The sequence below is a fragment of the Coloeus monedula genome (assembly GCF_965178545.1).
Source record: "Coloeus monedula genome assembly, chromosome: 12".
Lineage (NCBI taxonomy): Eukaryota > Metazoa > Chordata > Aves > Passeriformes > Corvidae > Coloeus > Coloeus monedula.
Genome location: NC_138792.1, coordinates 4,071,695 through 4,090,899, shown reverse-complemented (window position 1 = coordinate 4,090,899; position 19,205 = coordinate 4,071,695). Strand labels below are relative to the sequence as shown.

General features: G+C 53.2%; 1 protein-coding gene across 1 annotated transcript in view; it reads right to left on the bottom strand.

The window, feature by feature from the left end:
• Positions 1-1,775: 1,775 nt before the first annotated feature.
• The window catches only part of FRMPD3 (FERM and PDZ domain containing 3), a gene marked incomplete at both ends in the record, with an annotated part of 30,987 nt that continues 13,557 nt past the window's right edge, over positions 1,776-19,205 (bottom strand). The window contains 3 exons of the mRNA XM_082289632.1: positions 1,776-4,639; positions 5,445-6,266; positions 11,252-11,396. Of these exons, the coding sequence (XP_082145758.1) occupies positions 1,776-4,639; positions 5,445-6,266; positions 11,252-11,396 (3,831 nt within the window). The remainder of the gene's footprint in view (positions 4,640-5,444; positions 6,267-11,251; positions 11,397-19,205) is intronic.

Below are 19,205 nucleotides of genomic sequence, written 5' to 3'. Positions count from 1 at the left end.
ACTTCCCTGAGCAGCCTGTTCCAAAGCCTGACCACCTGCAGTGAAGAAATTTTTCTTACATCCAATCTAAACCTCCCCTGGCACAACTTGAAGCCTTTTCCTCTCATCCTGTCACTTGTTACCTGGGGGAAGAGACCAATCCCCACCTGGCTGCACCCTCCTGTCAGGGAGTTACAGAGTGATAAGGTCCCTCGAGCCTCCTTTTCTCCAGGCTGAGCCCCCCCAGCTCCTCAGCTGCTCCCCATCAGACATGCTCCAGACTCTTCCCCAGCTCCATTCCCTTCTCTGGACATTTTCCAGCCCCTCGATGTCTTTCTTGTCGTGAGGGGCCCAGAGCTGGACACAGGATTTGAGGAGTGGCCTCACCAGTACCCAGTCAGGGTGATGGTCACTGTCCTGGTGCTGCTGGTCACACCATGGCTGGGACAGGCCAGGTGCCACTGGCCTCTTGCCCACCTTGACCAGCACCCCCAGGGCCTTTCCCACCGGACACTTTCCAGCCCCTCTGCCCCAGGCTGGAGCTGCAGGGGGTTGTTGTGACCCAGGGGCAGGACTCGGCACTTGGCCTGGTTGACCCTCGTACAACTGGCCTCAGCCCATGGACCCAGCCTGTCCAGATCCCTCTGCAGAGCCTTCCTGCTGTCCAGCAGATCAACACCCCCACCCAAACTGGTGTCATCTGCACGCTCACTGAGGGTGCCCTCGAAAGATACTAAACAGGACTAGCCCCAGTACTGAGGAACACCACTGGTGATGGCCCCAGCTGGATTTAACTCCATTCCCCACCACTCTCTGGGCCGTCCATCCATCCAGTTTCTCCAGGAGAATGCTGTGGGACACAGTGCCAAAGGCTTTACTAAAGTCTAGGCAGACAACATCCCCAGCCTTTCCTTCACCCACTGAATCACCCTTGTCACAGAAGGAGACCAGGCTGGTGAAGCAGCACCTGCCTTTCCCCTGTGCTGGCTGGGCCTGATCTCCTTGTCCTGTATGTGTGATGGCACTCAAGATCATCTGCTCCATGACTTTCTCGGCACCAAGGTCAGACTGACAGGCCTGTAGTTCCCTGGATCCTCCCCACCTGCAGGCATTAAGCCCTTGCCTTTGGCAAAGGCAGTGCCTGTGCTCAGGACTAGAGCACTGGTGCCTAAGAAGAGAGAGTAGAGCCCAGTAGGGTGCCCTAGCTCTGTCTCAGGATTATGGCAACCTGCCCATGCTAGGACTACTTCCCAAGCCCTAGCATAGCAGCATGGACTTGCACCCCAGAGATCCCTTCTGCTGCTAATTACGTTGTGTTTGTGGGCCAGGGAGATCCTGGAGGCAGAAGAGTTGTTTACGTGGCAAGACACAGGTTTGGCTCCAGACTGCCCAAGAGAAGCCAGGAGATCTCAGCTCAGCTCCTGGTAGCTCACTGGCCCACCACAAACTCTGACAAAGGTCTTTGCACGAGCGAGGCCCAGAACCCCATGGAACCAAACTAGTGTGGAGGTGGGGTGCCTGTGCCCCCCAAGTACCGTCACCAACAAGCCAGAGTGGGAGAACAAGCAGAGAAGCTGCTTGAGCCCCTTGACCAGCTGATTGCACAGCTTTAGGGCACGGATTCACCCTTCAAACCCATCACCAACACAACCATCCGTTCTGCAGAGATCAAAGAGCGTCTTGGCTACCGCAAACCCCGGTAAACGTGGGCCTGCAGATATCGCATCCTCACCAGACCTGTGAGATTTGAGAGCATGGCAGGGCACACACTGGCTTGTTGGTCTTCACAGCTGGCTTTACTTATTGATCAACGTCTTTAGCGAGCGTGTGAGAGTGCTCATGACAGTGGCGACCGTGGCTGACTGGCGGGCGAGCTGCTCCACAGTCTGCTGGTGGCTCAGCATCCTGGCCGTGGACTCCTCAGCAGCCTTCAGGAGGAAGGTGTAGTTTCTCACCACCTCCTCCACCTTCGTCAGCAGCTCTTGGCGCTGGGACTCCGAGCGCACGACGTACACCAGCCTCACAAAGGTCTCGATGAGGCTGCTTAGCACCTGGAAGCTGCTCGTGATGGCGGAGAGCATGTGGGTGGGACTCTTGTCGACGGCGGCCACGCGGCGGCAGGACGCCCGGAACTCCTTGAACTTGAGGGCCAGCTCCTGCTTGTACTCAGCCAGCTGGGAGATGTAGGGTTTGCAGTCCCGGACCTCAGGGCTCAGCACACACTGCCTCAGGATGGTCAGGAGCTCGTTGGTGTCCAGCTGCACTTGCAGAAACCCATTGGGGAAGCTGTAGGCATGGCCTCGAAGGGTGTTGATCTTTGCCAAGCTCCCCTCAAAACTGGAGGTCCTTAAATCTATTTCCTGGGTCTGGCTTTCATTGGGACTGCTGCAGGCTGTTGCGTCTAGGACCTGAAGAGTCCTGCTCATGACTGGGACCATCTGATTGTCCAGCTTCATTCCCGGGAGTATCTGCATGGGGATGGAATAGGACAGCTCATCCTTCTCACTCCCATCATCTGCAACATCGCATTTTCTGTAGTAGAAGCAGTACCGGATGGAGCAGCACTTCTCATCCTCCATGTCTTCATCCCGCAGCTCAGCAGGACTTGGGTACATCTCCTCCTGGACAGAGAACACTGCTGGACCCTTGTGGTTCTTTTTGTCCTGTGCTATCTGGACATAGGAGGGGTCAGCCACTCCAGTGGCTTCCTGGATTTTGCTCTTCAGAACAGGACAGAGGATGCTGGGCTCAGGCTCTTTCTGGGGACCTTTCTGCTTGGTTGTGTAGATGTTCTGGTAGATGTCAGAGGACAAGGATGTCCTATCAGTCTTATCTATTTCACTGACACTGTAGCGACGCAAGAGCTTCCTGTAGTGGGGTGCACCCATGCACTCCCCTCGGGAGGTGCACGTTGCCAAACAGGACATGCCGTTCTCTGGATCTGACCGGTAGTCTCTGGACTCTAAACTTGTGGATCGTATCCGTTTGCCTTTGGAAGGGCTGCTCATGCTTGTCAGCCTAATGGCTTCTACCTGCTTCTGGTCATCTGCAACTTTATCCCTGCTTCGCCTCTCCAGTTCTGGCATCACCAGCTGGTTGGGGGGTGGCCTCATTCCCCTGCAAATCCGCTTGCAGTCACAGCTGCGCCTTTGCTCCCTGGACATCCCTGGGACTTTTTGCACTGGACTGCTCCTCAGCTGGCAGCTGCAGCGCCCAGGGGCAGGGGGGTGCAGATATTCCTGTGGTGGGAGGTCACCTTTGCTCTTTGGCTTGAGCAGCTCTTCAAGGAATTCCAGCTCATACTGCTTCACCTTCTGCAGCTGGGCCTGCCGCTCGTCCGTCTCCTTCTTCAGACGGGTGGGAAACGTTGCAGAGAACAGGTTCCTAAGCCTGAAGGGAGCTTTTGGGGCTTTGGGTTTAGCTGGGACATCAGCATCTTGTTGGGTCACCTCCAGGACTTTTTCTACTTTTTTGGAAGGCACAGTGCTAATCTGCAGGCTCTCGGATCTGGGCATCAGCTGGATTGGCCCTTTGGCTTCCTCACTGGTGCTCCTGAAAGTGCTACCAGGTGCTGGAGGGTGCACATTGCTGCTCTCAGCTTTTAAGATTTTGGCCGAGCTTTCCTGTTGTACTTTCTGTCCTTGGTTTGAAGGAGCTGTGTGTTTCTGCAAGACGAGGCTTGTGGCTTCCCCACCTGCCTTCTGACCTGTCTCTCCACTTGCAGCTTTTCCTGGAGCATCTCTACTCACTTTTTGCTGGTAGCTTTTAGAGGCAAAAGTCTTACTGGACGTAATTTCCTCACCTGCTGAGGTGAGGTGGAACGCTTCAGCCTGACTGCCAGGAGCTTCTTTAGGACTTGGAGAAACTTCACAGTGCTGCTGCGGAGAGAGCTGCTGCTGCTGCTGACAGTTGCATAATGTCTCTGCAGTTTGTGGACCTCCTTTATGTGTCAAAGGCTTGCTGCTGGCTGGTGCACAGCTGCTGGTACCATTCATGTTCTGGTCTTCTTTTAAGGCTGATACCACTTGGGGAACTGAGGCTTTTGCATTTGCCACCTGCTGCAGAGCAGCTGAAACGATGGCTGGAGTTACACCGCTTTTCTGATCCAGGAGGAGCTTGGAGCTCGGCTGCACCTCTTTGGGCATCTTCTCTTGCAGATCCTGTGTCTGCTCCTTGCTTGGGGCTGCTGTGGCATGCAGAGATACCTCAAAGGAAGCTTTTGTGTGACCTGCACCTTTGCACTCAGAGCTTGGCACTGAAGCCCCCTTGCTCTGCTCACTCAGCTGGGGGGTCAGCCCCGGCTGAGCAGCTGAGGTGCAGCTCCGCTCCCCATGCTGCTGCTCCTGCTTGCTCTTGCAGTTTGTAAGGCTGGGACTTTGGGTAGAGAAGGCTGCCTTCAGTGAAGGGCTCGGGTCCTGGCGGCTCAGGGGGTGGGGTGAGGTGAGAACAGCCTGGGCAGCGCAGCTCTGGATTCGGAAAGGCAAGTCCTTCCTGGCCAGGAGGTTTTCTTTGTTGATGTGTTGAGTGAGGAAGTAGGCTGCGTTCTGATGCTGCTTCATAGCAGAGACCATCTCTGAGACATCGGTCAGCTCTGAGGAGTTCGTTTCGTGGCCAGAGTCCAAGGATGACTCAGGAGTGATGGCAGCCAGGACAATAAGACCTGAGGAGGGACACAAAGAAAACCCCACAACAACCCTCACACCACAGTGCTGTGTGGAGGAGAGGGGAGCTCCTTGCAGCAGGAGGGTCCCAGGAATGCAGGGCACATTGGAGAAACTTCTGTGACTTCTCACAACTAAGAGTTAAGGCTTGTAAGGGAGATCACTTGTCAGCATTGAGCTGGCTTGATAGCTCAATTCAGCAAGAGCTTCTGGCCCAGGAAAAGATCCTGTGAAGCTTTCCATTGTTGGTGGTAGCAGAGCTATAGGGACGTGTCTGGCACAGGAAGGAAAATTGGGCAACAGGTACTCTGCCCTAGTGAGTAGGGCAACCAAGGAGGAAAGAGGGACAAAGGACAGTGCTGCCAGCAGGCTGGTCCTAGAGTCACCCATCTGGTAGCTGGTTTGCCTTGTGAAGGGCTCACACACTGCAAAACCTGGGTGGGAACCTGCAAAGACCGATGGCCAAAAGCCCCAGCAGAGTGGGGTCACAGTGGGGAGGAACTCATGCTCACAGTACTGGTTTGTTAGTGACTCGCCCCAGCATCGTGGCATGCGGACTGTGGCAGATATGGGATAACCATGAGACTCCCTCAGCCACTGTCAGGGAGAGGAGTCCCACCTCAGCTTCTTAGAAATCTTCTGAGCAGCAACTTGGCTGCTCCTGCTAGAGCCTGTTGCCACAACATAGTTTCTACTAGAAGCTGCTTCACAGTCACTTACAGGATGGGAGGAGACTAAAGGGAAGGATGTACAATAGGAAAGAAAGGCTATAGGGAAAAAAGGGAGTCACAGCCACTGAAATACCTGCTGTCTGCTGTGGTGGGGGATGTGGACAATCCTCTGAAGCAGCCAGGGCTTCCAGCGCTTGCAGGGTGGACACCAGGGCATCATCCAGCTCTTGGGCATGGTCTCGGACCGTCCGTGGCTGCACGTTGTCAATCAGCGTGACCGGGATCTCGTCGTAGAGGATGCCACAGAGCTGCCGGCCCTGCTCCTGGCTCTGGGCAGCTGCCCGGCGCTTGGGGTCATCCTCGTCGGAGCTGTTGTCTCGGAAGCCAGGAGGGGGGGCGGCGATGGCGGGGAGCAGGGACGTTGTCTCGTCTTCTTCCTCGTCGTTCCCGGGAGGGGGAAGCGACATCAAGTCCACCATGTTGTCGCGGGTGCTGCCAGGCTTGCCCACCGTGCCCGAGGCCAGCCGGCTCTTGATCTTGGCCTGGCAGGACTCGCAGTAGAAGTGGGAGGTGTCGCTGCGCAGGTGGGTGTCGATGGTGTGTGCCCTGGCCCTGCTCGCCTGCCTGTCTTGCTCAAGGCCATCCGGGTCATACTCCTTGGCTGCCCCGTTGTAGCCTTGGCCAGAGCTTTTGGAAGTGGGGTCAGATTTGGTCCTGGGACGAGTTTCCTCAAAAAAAATCAGGTTTTCATTGATATCCGTCCCGCTCTCTCTTTCCTTCCTCTGCTCTCGCATGTGCAGGTAGCAGAAGCGGATGAGCTCCGAGTCCGAAGCCCTGGTGGCCGAAGCGCCGGCTGCTCCGGTGACAGTGGCAGAGCCACCCACCAGCCCATTCTCTTTCTTTCCCATGTGCCCTGCCGTGGCAGGCCGGTGGAAGTTGTGTGCGTTGATGTAATCTAAACCAAAACCACAACAGGCACGTTAGCAGCAGCACCCGGACGAAGGGAAAACAGCCTGGGGAAGCTCCTGCTCAGCCTGGAGAAGCACCCGTGTGCTCTCTGCCCTCCAGCCCTCAGCACGCTGGACTGCAGTGGGACACCCGTGTTCCCCCCAGCACAGTCAGGCCACCTGGCTGGTCCTTTGGAAAACCTGCTGGGCCTGTCTGCCAGGAATGAGCATAGGAGAAATGTCCTGCACCACAGAAGGGGTTGGAAGGGATGTTTAAAGGCCATTTGGTCCAATCCCCCTGCAGTGAGCAGGGACATCTTCAACTAGATCAGGTTGCTCAGAGTCCTGTCCAACATTCAAGGAAACCTTGAATATTTCCAGGGATGGGAGCCTGTGCCGATACCTCACCACCCTCATCATAAAACCCTTCCTCCTTGTATCTAATCTGAATCTTTCAATTTAAAACCATTCAATTTAAAACCATTGCCCCTTGTCCTACAGCTACAAGCCCTATTAAAAAGCCTCCCTGGAGCCCTCTCTTCTCAAGACTAAAACCTTCAACTCTCTCACCTAGGAGAGGTGCTCCAGCCCTCTGATCATCTTCATGGCCTCCTCTGGACTCACTCCAACAGGTCCATGTCCTTCCTGTGCTGGGGACCCCAGAGCTGGAGGCAGCGCTGCAGGTGGGGTCTCACCAGAGTGGAGCAGAGGGGTAGAATCCCCTCCCTCCCCTGCTGCCCACAGGGCTTTTGCTGCAGCCCAGGACGCACTTGGCTTTCTGGGCTGTGAGTGCACATGGCTGGCTCATGTCCAGCCTCTCCTCCACCAGCACCCCCAAGTCCTTCTCTGCAGGGCTGCTCTCCAGCTGTTCAATCCATCCTGGATTGATACTGGGGTTGCCCTGCCCTGGGTGCAGCACCTTGTACTTGGCCTTGTTGAACCTCGTGGGATTCCCATGGGTCACTGCTCAAGCTTGTCCAGGTCCCTCTGGATGTCACTCTGTCCCTCAATGTAGGAACCCAGAGTGCCAATAATATTTCTCTGCCTGTTTTTAAGGGTTCTTACCCCCCTTAACAGCACTGTTTTAGCCTCCAACCTTGGAAAAAATTACCAACGATCAGACAAGAACTAGAAAATACAGTGGTGTGAATTAGGTGATAGACTACTATGTAAGATTGTCACAGGGTGAAAAATTCAGAGGTTTTGGGCTTCTCTTTGTAGTAAATAGATAAGAGTAAAAAATATCAAAATGGAGAATTCTTGTTGTTCTCTAAACCTTCTTCTCCTTCTTCTACTACTCCATGTTCTGCAGTAGAAGTAGTTTGGAATGACTGGATAGAGAATTCCACAGTTCCTGCCCGTGTTACTGAATAATTGGTAGGAAAGTGAAAATAATGTACATTTTTAGTAGCTATTGGTTAAAATATCTTTAAAAGGCTGCGTAAATCTTGATAGAGAGCCTTTACTCCTGCTCTTCTGTGCTCTGTGCTGTACCTGGGTCACGCTAGTGGCTCTGTTCCTCTGATAAGATTTAATAAACAACGATCTGGAAGCATTGAAACTCAAGGAAAAGTCTCGGTTTATCTTTAAAACTCCTTGAAAGGACTTTTAGGAAATTCTCTCCCATCAGGAGAGACTTGATTTATGGCACGGTTCAGTGTCACCTCAGGCATTTCAACTGCACAACTCAGCTTGGTATCATCCGAAAACTTGTTGAGGCTGCTCTCGATCTGCTGTGTTCTTGATGAGGATGTTAAACAATCCTGGTCCCAGGACAGGCCCCTGAGCTTGATCCCTCTGCTGGGGGCAGAGCCAGAGCAGGGCTGGCCAGCACAGCTGACACTGAGACACAGGGATGTGGGTGCTGCATCAGTGATCCACCAGCTGTATCCAGAGGGCAGCAGGAGCAGCCTGGCTGCTCCAACAAGGACCTCCAGCCTCAGCCTGCCAGCTCACACGTTACATGGCAAGAAGGAATTGCCATTTTTGGGTAATGTTGGCCACACCAAGCAGTGTTCTTCAGGAGACTACTAAAAGTGAAGCAATGTTGCTGTTTGGGGAGACATCCACTGTAGTTTGGCTGTGTTCAAGTGACAGACACCCCCCAGCCCCTTGTCCCTCGCTGCCCATGATCCATCCATGTGTTATTTCTCTCTGGCTGACAGCTATTGGATCGGGCAAGAGCCTGTTGCTCTTGCTGTTAAGCATCTCCCAGTGACAGCCTCCCCTTGTTCCCTTGTGCAAGGAAAGTGGCTGAAATACTGCTTGGATTTCTGGCCAGTGGTCCATCCCTCAGGAGGGGCATCTGTCTGCATTATGGGTTGGATCGTGCAGCTGTGCTAAGAGTGGCTGCCAGGGGATGCAGGTTCTGCCTTACCAAGGATAAATTAAGTCAAATAAATCCTAATTAAATTCATTAGCTCAACAAATTGGACAATTTGTCTCCCCAAACACATGTTTGTATTATACTGTTCATCACCTGCAATGCTAAAATCCCAATAAAAACAAAATCTCTTTCATTCCTGGCCATGGCAGCGCTCAGAAATGACAGCTGTGTGAGGGAGCACAAGGCGGCCCGAGCTGGGCATGTGTGGGCTGTAGCAGGGTGGCAAGGGCTGAGGCAGAGCCTTGCTGGCTGCCCACACCAAGCCAAGGCCTGCTGCTGAATGGGGCCAAACCCCTAAAATCCAAAATCCAGCCGCTGGATGCTCTGGGAGAAAACTTCCTGACAAGGAGCTGAGAGAGCAACTAAGGGCACAGAGCTGCTGATGGCTGATGGTGGGAGTGGGGAGAAGAAGGGACAGGGAGGTGAATTGCCTGTGTAGCTCCAGCATGGCACAATGGAGGGCAAAGCTCTGGCATATGGCTCTGCAGGGAAATGCAGAGGGAGATGGATCTAACTGACAACATTCGGACGGCGTGTGCATTTCTAAAAATGTCTGCTGTTCAGCAGGAGGCTCTAATGGGCCTCAGGGAAGATGGATGTGCTCCTCTTCTAGGTAAAAGCACGGGCCAAGGCTGCATTTCACATTTAAAATTCTGGCACAGTCTGCCTGCAGCCTGGGAAGCCTGGGCTAACTTAATTCATCCCAGTGGGGCTTTCTCCAGCAAGGATGTGCTAATGATCAGCAGTTGCTGCTCCCTGTGATCCGCCCAGCTCCTGACAGCTCAGCCTGCAGCCCTGTGGAGATCAGAACTGGGAGCAGACTGTTTTCTCAATACACTCTAAACTCACTCCTTCTGAAGGGTGCCCGAGCGGCTGGGCTGAGTGCACTGGGCCTGCAGGAAACTGCTCCACTCCAGTGGTCACAGAGGTTTTCATTGCACCCAGGAGGACAGACCAGGCCATCCAGAGAGGGGCTGGCACAAATCCATTGCTCCACTGCTGTCCTACCCACACTGTGACTCACACTCACTCTTGCCCCTGCAGAGCTACATTGGTTTCTTCAGATGTCAAGAACAGGGCAAGACCTACAATCCCTTTTTTTTGTAGAGGTTTGGACCATGGCCCTGAAGCAAAATCTCAGGAAAAAAATTCTGGCTATTGTCACAGTAGCTGGAGTGTGGGAAAACACCACTTGCACATGCTGAGACATCCCCTGAGGGGCCAGGAACTGTGGGTGCTGCCGGCCTCCTTCCAAGCCCCTGGGTATGGGATGCTCTCTACTTCTCTGACTCCCCACAGCCACGTGCCCCATGTGTCCCTGTAGCCCATGTTGGGGTGACACAGCCAGGGTAGGACCACTCTGATGACAGTCAAAGCAGTTAAGTTGCAAACACGCTCTGCTGACAGCAAAATGTGATGAAATACATTTCCACAGGGCACCCAGGGCAGAGCGCAGTGACAGCTGTCCGTCAGAGGCACAGGGGGAGAAGGGAGAGCAAACTGTTCATACTTACACCAAAATCACCCGCCCAGCCTTTCCTGCATTCACTGAGGCTGCTGCAGATGCTTTCCTGATCCCTCTTGTGAGTGCGTCCTCCCACATGTGCCAAATCCATGTTCGGGTGCCTTCCTCAAAGGCAGCAAGTGCTTTCCCAAGGACCCTGCGAGCTCTCTGCACTCCTCCCACCTCCCCAAGCCAGGTCCATCTTGAGAAGGGAGTTTTAACACTGCCAGCTAAACTGTGGACTTGTCACAGCTCTCCGGAGCTGCAGTGTCACTTGGGAGGTCTGGGAGTGACCTTCCAGAGGCAGCTGGGTTGGTATTTTGCCCATCTCCAGTCACTGAACCTATATTTTATATTTCCCTACACAAAATATATTGGATGTGAACACCTGCATGGAACAGCAGCATGTAGCTCATGGTTGGCTCTTGTTTGAAATCACTCTTGAGAATCATTGCTCTTTTTGGAAGTTGACTCACACCTGCAATCCATCCTCAAGGAACAGCATTGGTGCCTGTTGGGATGGAAGCTCCTGCTGTGTCCAGACCAGCCTTCTGCTCCCTGAAAAGTCGGGACAGCAAAGTTGCCTTCCTGATTTAGGAAATCAGCAGAGCAGCCATACTCACAGGGTTGCCCGTGAGGCTCAGAGCCCCAGGACAGAGGCAGCAGTGTCCAGAGGCAGCAGGAATGCACTCCCCTGAGTTCACACACTCACTCATGTCGGTCTCTGGAGCGGGATGCCAGCCAGGGAATGTGTGCTGCATCCCTGCAGCAGTGCACAGGCTGTTCTGTGAGGGCCCAGCGCTCGGCTGGCAGCTTTTTGTCTTCTCAAACAAGGCCTCGGGGAGCTGCCACAACACTCACGGTGAGGGTTTAGGGCCTGAGCTGATACCACAAGTCATTTTGGCTGATCCAAAATGAGGACCTCTCTCCCTGCTCCTTGCTTTCTGGTTAAAGAGGGAGTCTGCTGCTTCTCAGGGTGAATGGGAGCAGAGGGGAGACGTCAGAGAAACCCTTCACCTTCCTAATGCTGGGGAGCCCTGAGCGGAGGGAGGGGAGGGAGGCTGGGGAAGGGGCTGGCACAGAAAGCAGAGGCTGAAACGTACCTGCCTTGATAATCTGAGGTGGGGGCGGCTGGCTGGGGGCCCTGGACAGGATCATCTTCTTGGAGTCCACCAGGAGACGGCAGTAGCCTGCAATGAGGCAGGCGAAGTTGGTGGCTTCAGGCCACTCCATCAGCAACACCAGCGGCTGGAAGGCAAGAGAGGTAAAGCTCGTGAGGGCTGCTGGCTCAGCTGAGGGGCGGCAGAGCTCCACAGGGGCTGCACTGGGCCCTGCACTGGTGGAACTGGTGAGCTGCTGGCACTACCGGCACGCCCACATGAAAAACCAGCCAGGCACACAGCTTTGCACAGGAGAGTGCCTGGCTGCACCTGCGATTGCTGCTTGCTGACTGCCCCAAGGATGAGGGAAGAGCTGCAGCCCCGCCAGGCACAGGCTGTGCATGGCAGGGCCCCACACAACATCCTTCTGATCCTTTGTCTGCACATCAGGGCTCCGAGCCCACCTGCAAGCACCTGTTCAACCATCAGGGCCTCGGGAGGACCGCAGGGAGTTTGGGGAGTCTCCAGCTGCCAAACCCTTCTTTCACTGCAGGCACCGTGTCTCCCTCCCGTAAATGAAAACATCTGCTTCCAGCAAGATGCCAAAGGGACCAAACCCCATCGCAGGTTCCCCCAGCTACCACTCTGAGACTGTGGATCTTATTTAAACCTAACCCTTTGGAAAATTAAATTTGTGCTTAGGAGCAGATGGTGCCTTCCCTTTTAGGAGAGCATTTATTTGCATGCTAAAAAAGATCTTTGCTTTAAAGAGAGATAAAACTCAGACATGGTCTGTGTGACACATATAACCTCACAGCACAATCTAGCACCAGACAGTGCAACTCTCAGTTCCCACACTGTCCCAAGGAGAAGGTTAGCTAGCTCAGGGAAGCTGTCGGGGTGGGATTCACTCTTACCCACCCAGTGAGGTCCTGTGCACTGCTGGGACCAGGCTGGGCAGAGCAGCACAGCTCAGCTGAGAGGTCCATGCTCAGTCTGAGCCCCCAGCACTGCTCAAGACAGACCCATGAGATGGAAAAAGAATTGACAGTGCCTTCAATAGTTATGGCAAAGGCAGCTCCTGCCCTCACCTACCCCTTGCACAAAGCACCTCTACCTAAAGGACCTTTGTACCTCGGTACAGGGTGTATCTGAGCCAACTGGGGGATGCTGAGCTGCTGCTGTCTTGGGCTGCCTGTCCTGCCACGCTCAGCCTCTTGCACACTGAGAGCCCTCCAGGACTCAGGAGAACTCATTTACCACATTCAGGGAACACCAAGGCTGTTTAAAAAAACCACTTAAGCCTACACAGTGTGGAAAGCATTAAAGCTATTTTAGTTTTCTTGTTTTATAACCACAAGAGGTTCCTGGTACCCACTGGCCAGTTTTGTGCTCTGCTTAATATTTGCTGTTGTAAGCCACCAAGCCAATTCTGGCAAAGGAAGGCCCAGCTTAGGCCAGAGTGTCATGCTCTGGACCATACAAGACACTTGGGTGTGAAGCCATCAGCCCTGGGCAGAGCTGCACGCGATCCCCAAGCCCTGCCAGCCCCTGGCAGGGGCAGATTTCTCCCAGGGCCAGGGTAAAAAAGTTCCCTCTTTGGCTGCTGTTCAGTAAGATAAAGGAAAAGCAATAAGCTGATGTGGAAGAGAAATAGCCTGACAAGTGAACGTCCTCTGCTGAGAGGCTCTGCCCCTGCCCACTTGACAAGGCTCCTTCTGCATCTTGGAAAATAAACCTGAGATGACACAGATCAAAGGGGAAGTGTCAAGCCAGAAAGAGAGAGGAGTGAAGAGATTCTCAACACAGCTCGAAGGAGGCAGGCATGCAGTGGGGAGGGGGGTGACATCTCTTAGCCCAGCTCCAGTCTTGACATAAGTGATGAAAGGAAACCATGTGTTCTGTGTATGAAGCGTCCTTAAAACAAGGGTCTTCTACACAGGGCTAAGCCCTCCTGGGTTTTTCAATCCATCTGTTGAATGAGGACATTTTTGTGCATTTTCCCTGCTCTGTTCTGCAGGGTTTGCAGTGTCAGCAGCAAACCCCAAAGAGAGGTAATGGCTGATAAACACCCACTGCTGGGGGATCAAACCAAGAGGCCAAGCTGGGCTGAGAATCCCCTTCCAGAAGGGAAACTAGGGGTCAGTTTCCACCATGTGTGAATCCCACCAAGGCAGAGTGGCACAGGGTTGTGAACCCTCACTGCCTCCCTGTCAGCACTCACCGTGCAGTCCTCAGGGCAGCCCCAGTGGCCCAGATGGGGACCAGCATCTCCGAGACCCATTTCTACCTTTGCTCAGCTACCTCTGCCTCAGGATGCTCCCATCCATCCAGAGATGGGACTGGAGGTTCTTGCTGGCAAGAGGCAGCCCCTGGATCAGTGCTGAAGGGTGACAGGACTGAGATACAGGAACCCTGACTGATGTTTCTTGACTACAAATGAAACACCAGGGTGCTGTGAGCTCCCCACCAGGTCTCTGAGCCTCCAGAATGGCTTCCAGCAATAGATGCATGGCAGGCTGGGGTTAACTGTGGCATTTTGCTCTGAAAAAGAGGAATCTTAAACCTGATTAATATTACAGCTTAGAGAAGATTACCCTGATATACTGACAGGGAAGCTGTGTGAGAGTTCTTCAATTGTCAAGCGTTCAATATTGTTATTAGGGATTAAATCACTTCAGGTGCAGCTTGGAGCCATCCACTCGTGCTGTCAGCAGCACTCTGGGGGCCTCCCCATGGCCTGGGAGCCCACAGTGCCATGGGGCTCTGTCCTGCTCATAGATTATGAGCTGTGGTTGTGAGCAAAGCTGCTGCACTCAGGCTGTGCATCTCCCTTGCCCTTGGAGGCTTCTCTGCTGTGCACTAACAGAGGTCTGGCACAGGATCTGAGCCTTTCCCACACGGGATTACAAGACTGACTCTCCCTCTTCCACTCCACTGGGTAGTTTTACTGAGATTGCAACAGCTCAGCTGCCTTTGAGATGTCCACCCTGCTGCCACATTCCCCTGAAAGTGGCCAGCTGATCTGAAAGTGATTTATGGGGTCAAGAGGCAAAGAGACAACATGATTGCAGCAGCCCTGTTCTGCTGGGAAATCGTTCCACAAAGAGGAGGTATCAGGGGTGGCAGCTAATGGAGGTGTTATTTTTAGGCACTGGCAACCTTGGTCACCCTGTTCCATGTGGGCAAGGCAAATGAGATGGTGTGGAGACAGCCAGGCATGGGCGAGCTGAGCAAATAATGACTTTGTGAAGAGGTGCATGAAACATTTCCAACTCATGGTGCTGAGGGATGGCAAATTCAGGGCAGCTTTGCAGGGAGCTGCTCTAAATAAGAACAACTCACGACTGCAGCCTGAGCTTTGGGCTTCCTTGCAACACCCATGGCTTCTGGCAAATGGGATTCACCTCCTTTTCCCTGGAAACATCCTGCAAGTGGCAATGAGGGCTCGTGCCTGTGGTCAGGAGTGGCCTGCTGCCCACAGGGCTGGGGCTCATTGTGACATCCCTGTGTCTCCCTGCAGTTTTTTCCAACTCGCTGCTCAATCTCAACCCAACCTGGCAAAAAGAGCATGAATCTTCCTAAGTTTTCTAAACCCAGTGGTGCAGTAGGGCAGAGACTCCCGTGGGCAGCCAGAAGGCAGGGATGCAGCAGGGGCAAAAGCAGTGCTGTTCCTCTAAGCCCTGCTGCCTGCCCTGGCAGCTCTGTGGCCACAAGGTGCAGAACCCTCTTTCCCAGCTGCTAATCAGGAGATGATGTTGATCACTGGTGGGGAACAAGTTATCAACCTGGATAACTCCTGGCTGTCCTCCCACCACATGCCTCTGGCCTGTCTTATGCCCACCAGGCCATCCTCTTCCTCATTCTCACGGGCACATTCTTGCTGCTACAGCACCTCCAGGGCTCTGCTTCCTTGGGAGGGCAAAACAGAAATGCCTGTCTGTGTTCTGTCAGGGCAGCAGCACCATTCCCAGGGGGATGCCCAGGTAAAGGTTCATCTCTGACCTGTAATGTGCCAACATGTAAAGAAGCAAATTTTAACAAGGATTCTCTTTCTACATCTAAATGTGTAATATCAGCCTGAAATTATTGGTGGTTTGATCTTTCACTCATAATGGTTTCCTAGATTTTCTAAGCCTCAAGAGGAAAGGCCACCTTTTCATTCAAAGTTTCCTGCTTGGCAACCAGTATCTCTGGAAAGTAAAACAAAATACATTTACACCGGATAGAAGAAATGACTTTTGCATTTGCTTATTAATGATAAAGTGATTTTTCTATTATGCCCTGCCTTTAAATCAGACCTCAGTGTCCTTCTGGAGGGTATCTTCTTGTTCAGACAAAGGTCTGGAGGAAATTTGCTGGCCAGGGTTATGCTAGATGATTTTAACAGTCCTCGTATTGAAATTAATTTATGACCCAATCTATTCATACTATAACCTCTAAGCTTATATGCATTTCCTTTTAATCTCCCCCCTTTATCATGTACTTTGGGTCTTACCCTGCTTCCTTTAATGCGGTGCAGCAAAAAGATGGGAGATGAATTTACATAATTTATGTTCCTTGGTTTACTTGAGGTGCACTGCCAAGTTTTTATTTAATAATACAGGCACCCGGGCCTAACGAGGCAGCAGTCAATTTTTCACTTCTACATTGACCTTTCCTTCTCTCCCCTTAAGCATTATTAACTCAGCTTTATCAATACCAGGCTGCTTGTGACTAGCACCACTGTTTCCCACTAGTTGATCAATAAGGGCCTTGCCTTGGTTAGACCTGCAGGTCTCTCCTTCCTTAGAGGGCTGCTTTTTTTGGTTGGGTTTGGGGTTTCTTCTCCTCTTTTTCCTTTTTAAAATTCTCTAACTTTTTTTTTTTTTTTTAATGAACAAATAAAATTCGGCTCTGCAGGCTTGGAAACTCATCCTCTGCACATGTTGTCTGCCTCTCAGGTTCTGGCTGGCTGCTGTCCTGGGTACCTGCAGGCAGCGCTTTGGGTGGCACTGGAGATGGGAAGTGCTTTGCTTTGCATCCCAGTGCTTTTCTTTGCATCCCATTCCCTCGCTTTACATCCCATTCCCTCGCTTTACATCCCACTGCAGGCAGGGATCTGCCTCTGTCCCTCCCACCCAGGTACTGAGCCAAAGGAATTCTCCATCCCTCCCTCTCTCCCATGAGATGACTGCGTTTCAGAATGGCTTAATGCAAATAAAGGTTAATTTGGTGTAAGGAAACCAGAGCCTGTGGGCCCATCGTCACTCCAAAGCCTCGTTCTTCCTGTAGGAGAAATCTCAGGGGCTTCAGCCAGTGCTTGCAGGAGCAGGAGGAATGTCAGCCTCGCCTGCCCTTGCGACTTTGATGGGGCTCCCCATTGTTTTCAGACTAGAATTTGGCAAATCCGCATGGGGCCCTGGCCTCAGCACCACGGCACATCCCTGCCACGATCAGCTCAGGGGAGCACAGCCAGACTTGGGGCTGGCTCCAGCAGGCAAGGCTCAGAGGGGTCACCATCCCATCACCCGTGAGAGGAAGGGGCTCCTTGGCTCCTTCCTTGGGGAGAGGAGAGGGCTGAGCCTTTACTATGCATGGTGTGCTTTTTTTCCTTGGCAGGCTGGCAGCACGCCGGGGGCCCTGGGACACCAACATCAGCGCCCAGATTCCAGGCACAGCAGCAGCCAGGGACCTTTCTGAATTAATTTTCCCTTTGCTTTCCTCTGTCAAGTCTTGATCTCGGCTTAAGCGCCGGCTGGCTGCAGGCCCTGCTGGGAGACCAAAGGCAATTAGCCCGATGCCTTTGACTGAATTGCGGCTGGCAAGCAGCCAGCGCCGTGGGCTCCTGCCCGGCAGAGGGACAGGACACAGCCTGGGACAGCTCCTCTGTCCAGGCTCAGGTGATGCGGCTGTCCCGCAAGCGTTCTTCTTTCATTCGTATTCAGAGTGCTTCGGCAGCCTTTTCTTCCAATGTCAAGGCTGTTAATAACAAAAAGCCCAGCGGTGTGCAGCTGTGTAAATCAGAAAGGAGAAATGCTCCATTGGAAAAGGCATTTCGGGAAGAACAAACCCTTGGCTCCTGGGGGGAGCTGCGGAGCCGCAGAGCCAGGGGAGCCTGGAGCTGAGCAGCTCCCCCCACACCTCCTGCACTGGGGAACCCGGGGCAGCAGTCACCCCCCTGTGCCACATCGGGACTGCCAGGCTTGTCCAGGTGCCAGGCAGGAGCTGCTGACATTGTCCTTCCTGGGATACTGGAAGGTAGAAGAGGACTTTGCAGTGCTGCGCTGGGGAGGAAGGGAGAGGCACGCCTGAAGCTCGATTCTCTGAATGCTCAGAAGCATTGGCCACTCTCAAATGCTGGTGCCAGCAGGAGGGGGAAGCCCCTGGGAGATGCAGGGCCCCCAAACCTGGTGAGCTGCACTTAAAGCATAAAGATCACAGGAAACATCTTGTGCCACCTCCCTGCTCCCAGCAAATCTATGAGCTCCAGAATCAGTGCCCCAACATGAGGAGGAAGAATGGAGAAGCAACAGCCCCAGCAGAAAGGAGACTTTGTCAGGTGAGAATGACCACCAAAACCTGCAGAATGACCACCTGCACCACTGCAGTGCAGCTGGGGACGTGTGGTCCTGCCCCCAGCCGTGGGCTGGGAACTTTCTCAGCATTCCCAAGCAAAACCGCCTCACTCCCTCCGTGACTGTTGAGACAAAACCTGCTCCTGTCCTCCCAGCAGCTCTCACAGACCTTGCAGGGAACAAAAATCCTTGGAACCAGCAGCAAAAGCCTGGAGGTTTTTGTTCTTCTGTCCCGAGGTTGTGCAGTTCCTCTATGAGGGGTTCTGTCAGCATTTGCCCTGCTCTTGCCACACTCAGAGTGGCAAAAAGCTAAAGAAGGCAAAGCAGAGCTATGAGCCCTGGGTTTGCATCCCAAATGGGCTGTTTTAAACAGAAATTGAAGCCCAGGATGGAAAAGCTCCAAAACAAACCAGTTAAATACCTAGTGAATAATTCATAAGACAAACAGTATTTATTTTCCGCCTGAAATAAATGCAAATGGTTTACGATCTCCTCAAGCCTGTTTGTTACCTGAAGATCTCCCCCAGCTCCTTCCTGGCAGGTGAGTCTGGGCTGTGGCTGCAGGTCAGCAGCAGATAAGGATGTCTGGACTGTGCTGGCTGGTTTGGTCAGGGTGTTCAGACTTCCCAGCCAAGGGCTGCTCCATGACCTGACCCCTTTTTTAACCCATCACTTTAACTAAACTTGGAAGTTCAAGATGGTCTTTCTGCACAAACCCCTAAACCATCACTGACCATCTGTGTTTCCACAGTAACTCAGCGAGCACCTCCTACAGATTCAGGCTGGGAGCTGCCCCAGCACCAGCATCCCATGACAGCAGCAGTGCCAGGCACCAGGGTGAAATAGCCCGGGGGAACATCCCCTCCTACACTGCAGCCCATGGAGCTCTGACAGGCTCCCAAGGGTGATTTGGAATTGACAGGTCCCCAGAGCAATAGGACACCACTTTGAGCCCTCTAATGGTTTGCAGCTCACAGCAGAAACAGATTGATTTGCAATCTAGGGCTTTAGCCAGTGAAACGTTCAGTGCAATAGAATAATTGCAGAGAGCAGATTAGCACTGTGAGGTAATGATCTCTTTGACTGCTTTTCTTAGCCTGCCTCATCCATCGCTGTCCTGCGTAGGATTAGCATATGCCTCATTTTGGAGCAGACATTCTGGCTTTAAAACCCAGCCCTCTGGATAATGGCTAAATGAAGACAGGTAACAACAGCCTCTGCCCTGGCACGGTGCTGTTGAGCCTGCTGAGATCCACAAATTCGGTGCTTGCTCCACTCCAGGCAGGCAAAGGGGCTTGTGGTGGCCAGAGGCAGCTGCCTGGAATTTCTCATGGAGATAAAGCCATCGTGCATGCAGATGTGCTCGCAGGAAGTATGTGAGCTGGCTTACTCCAGTGAGC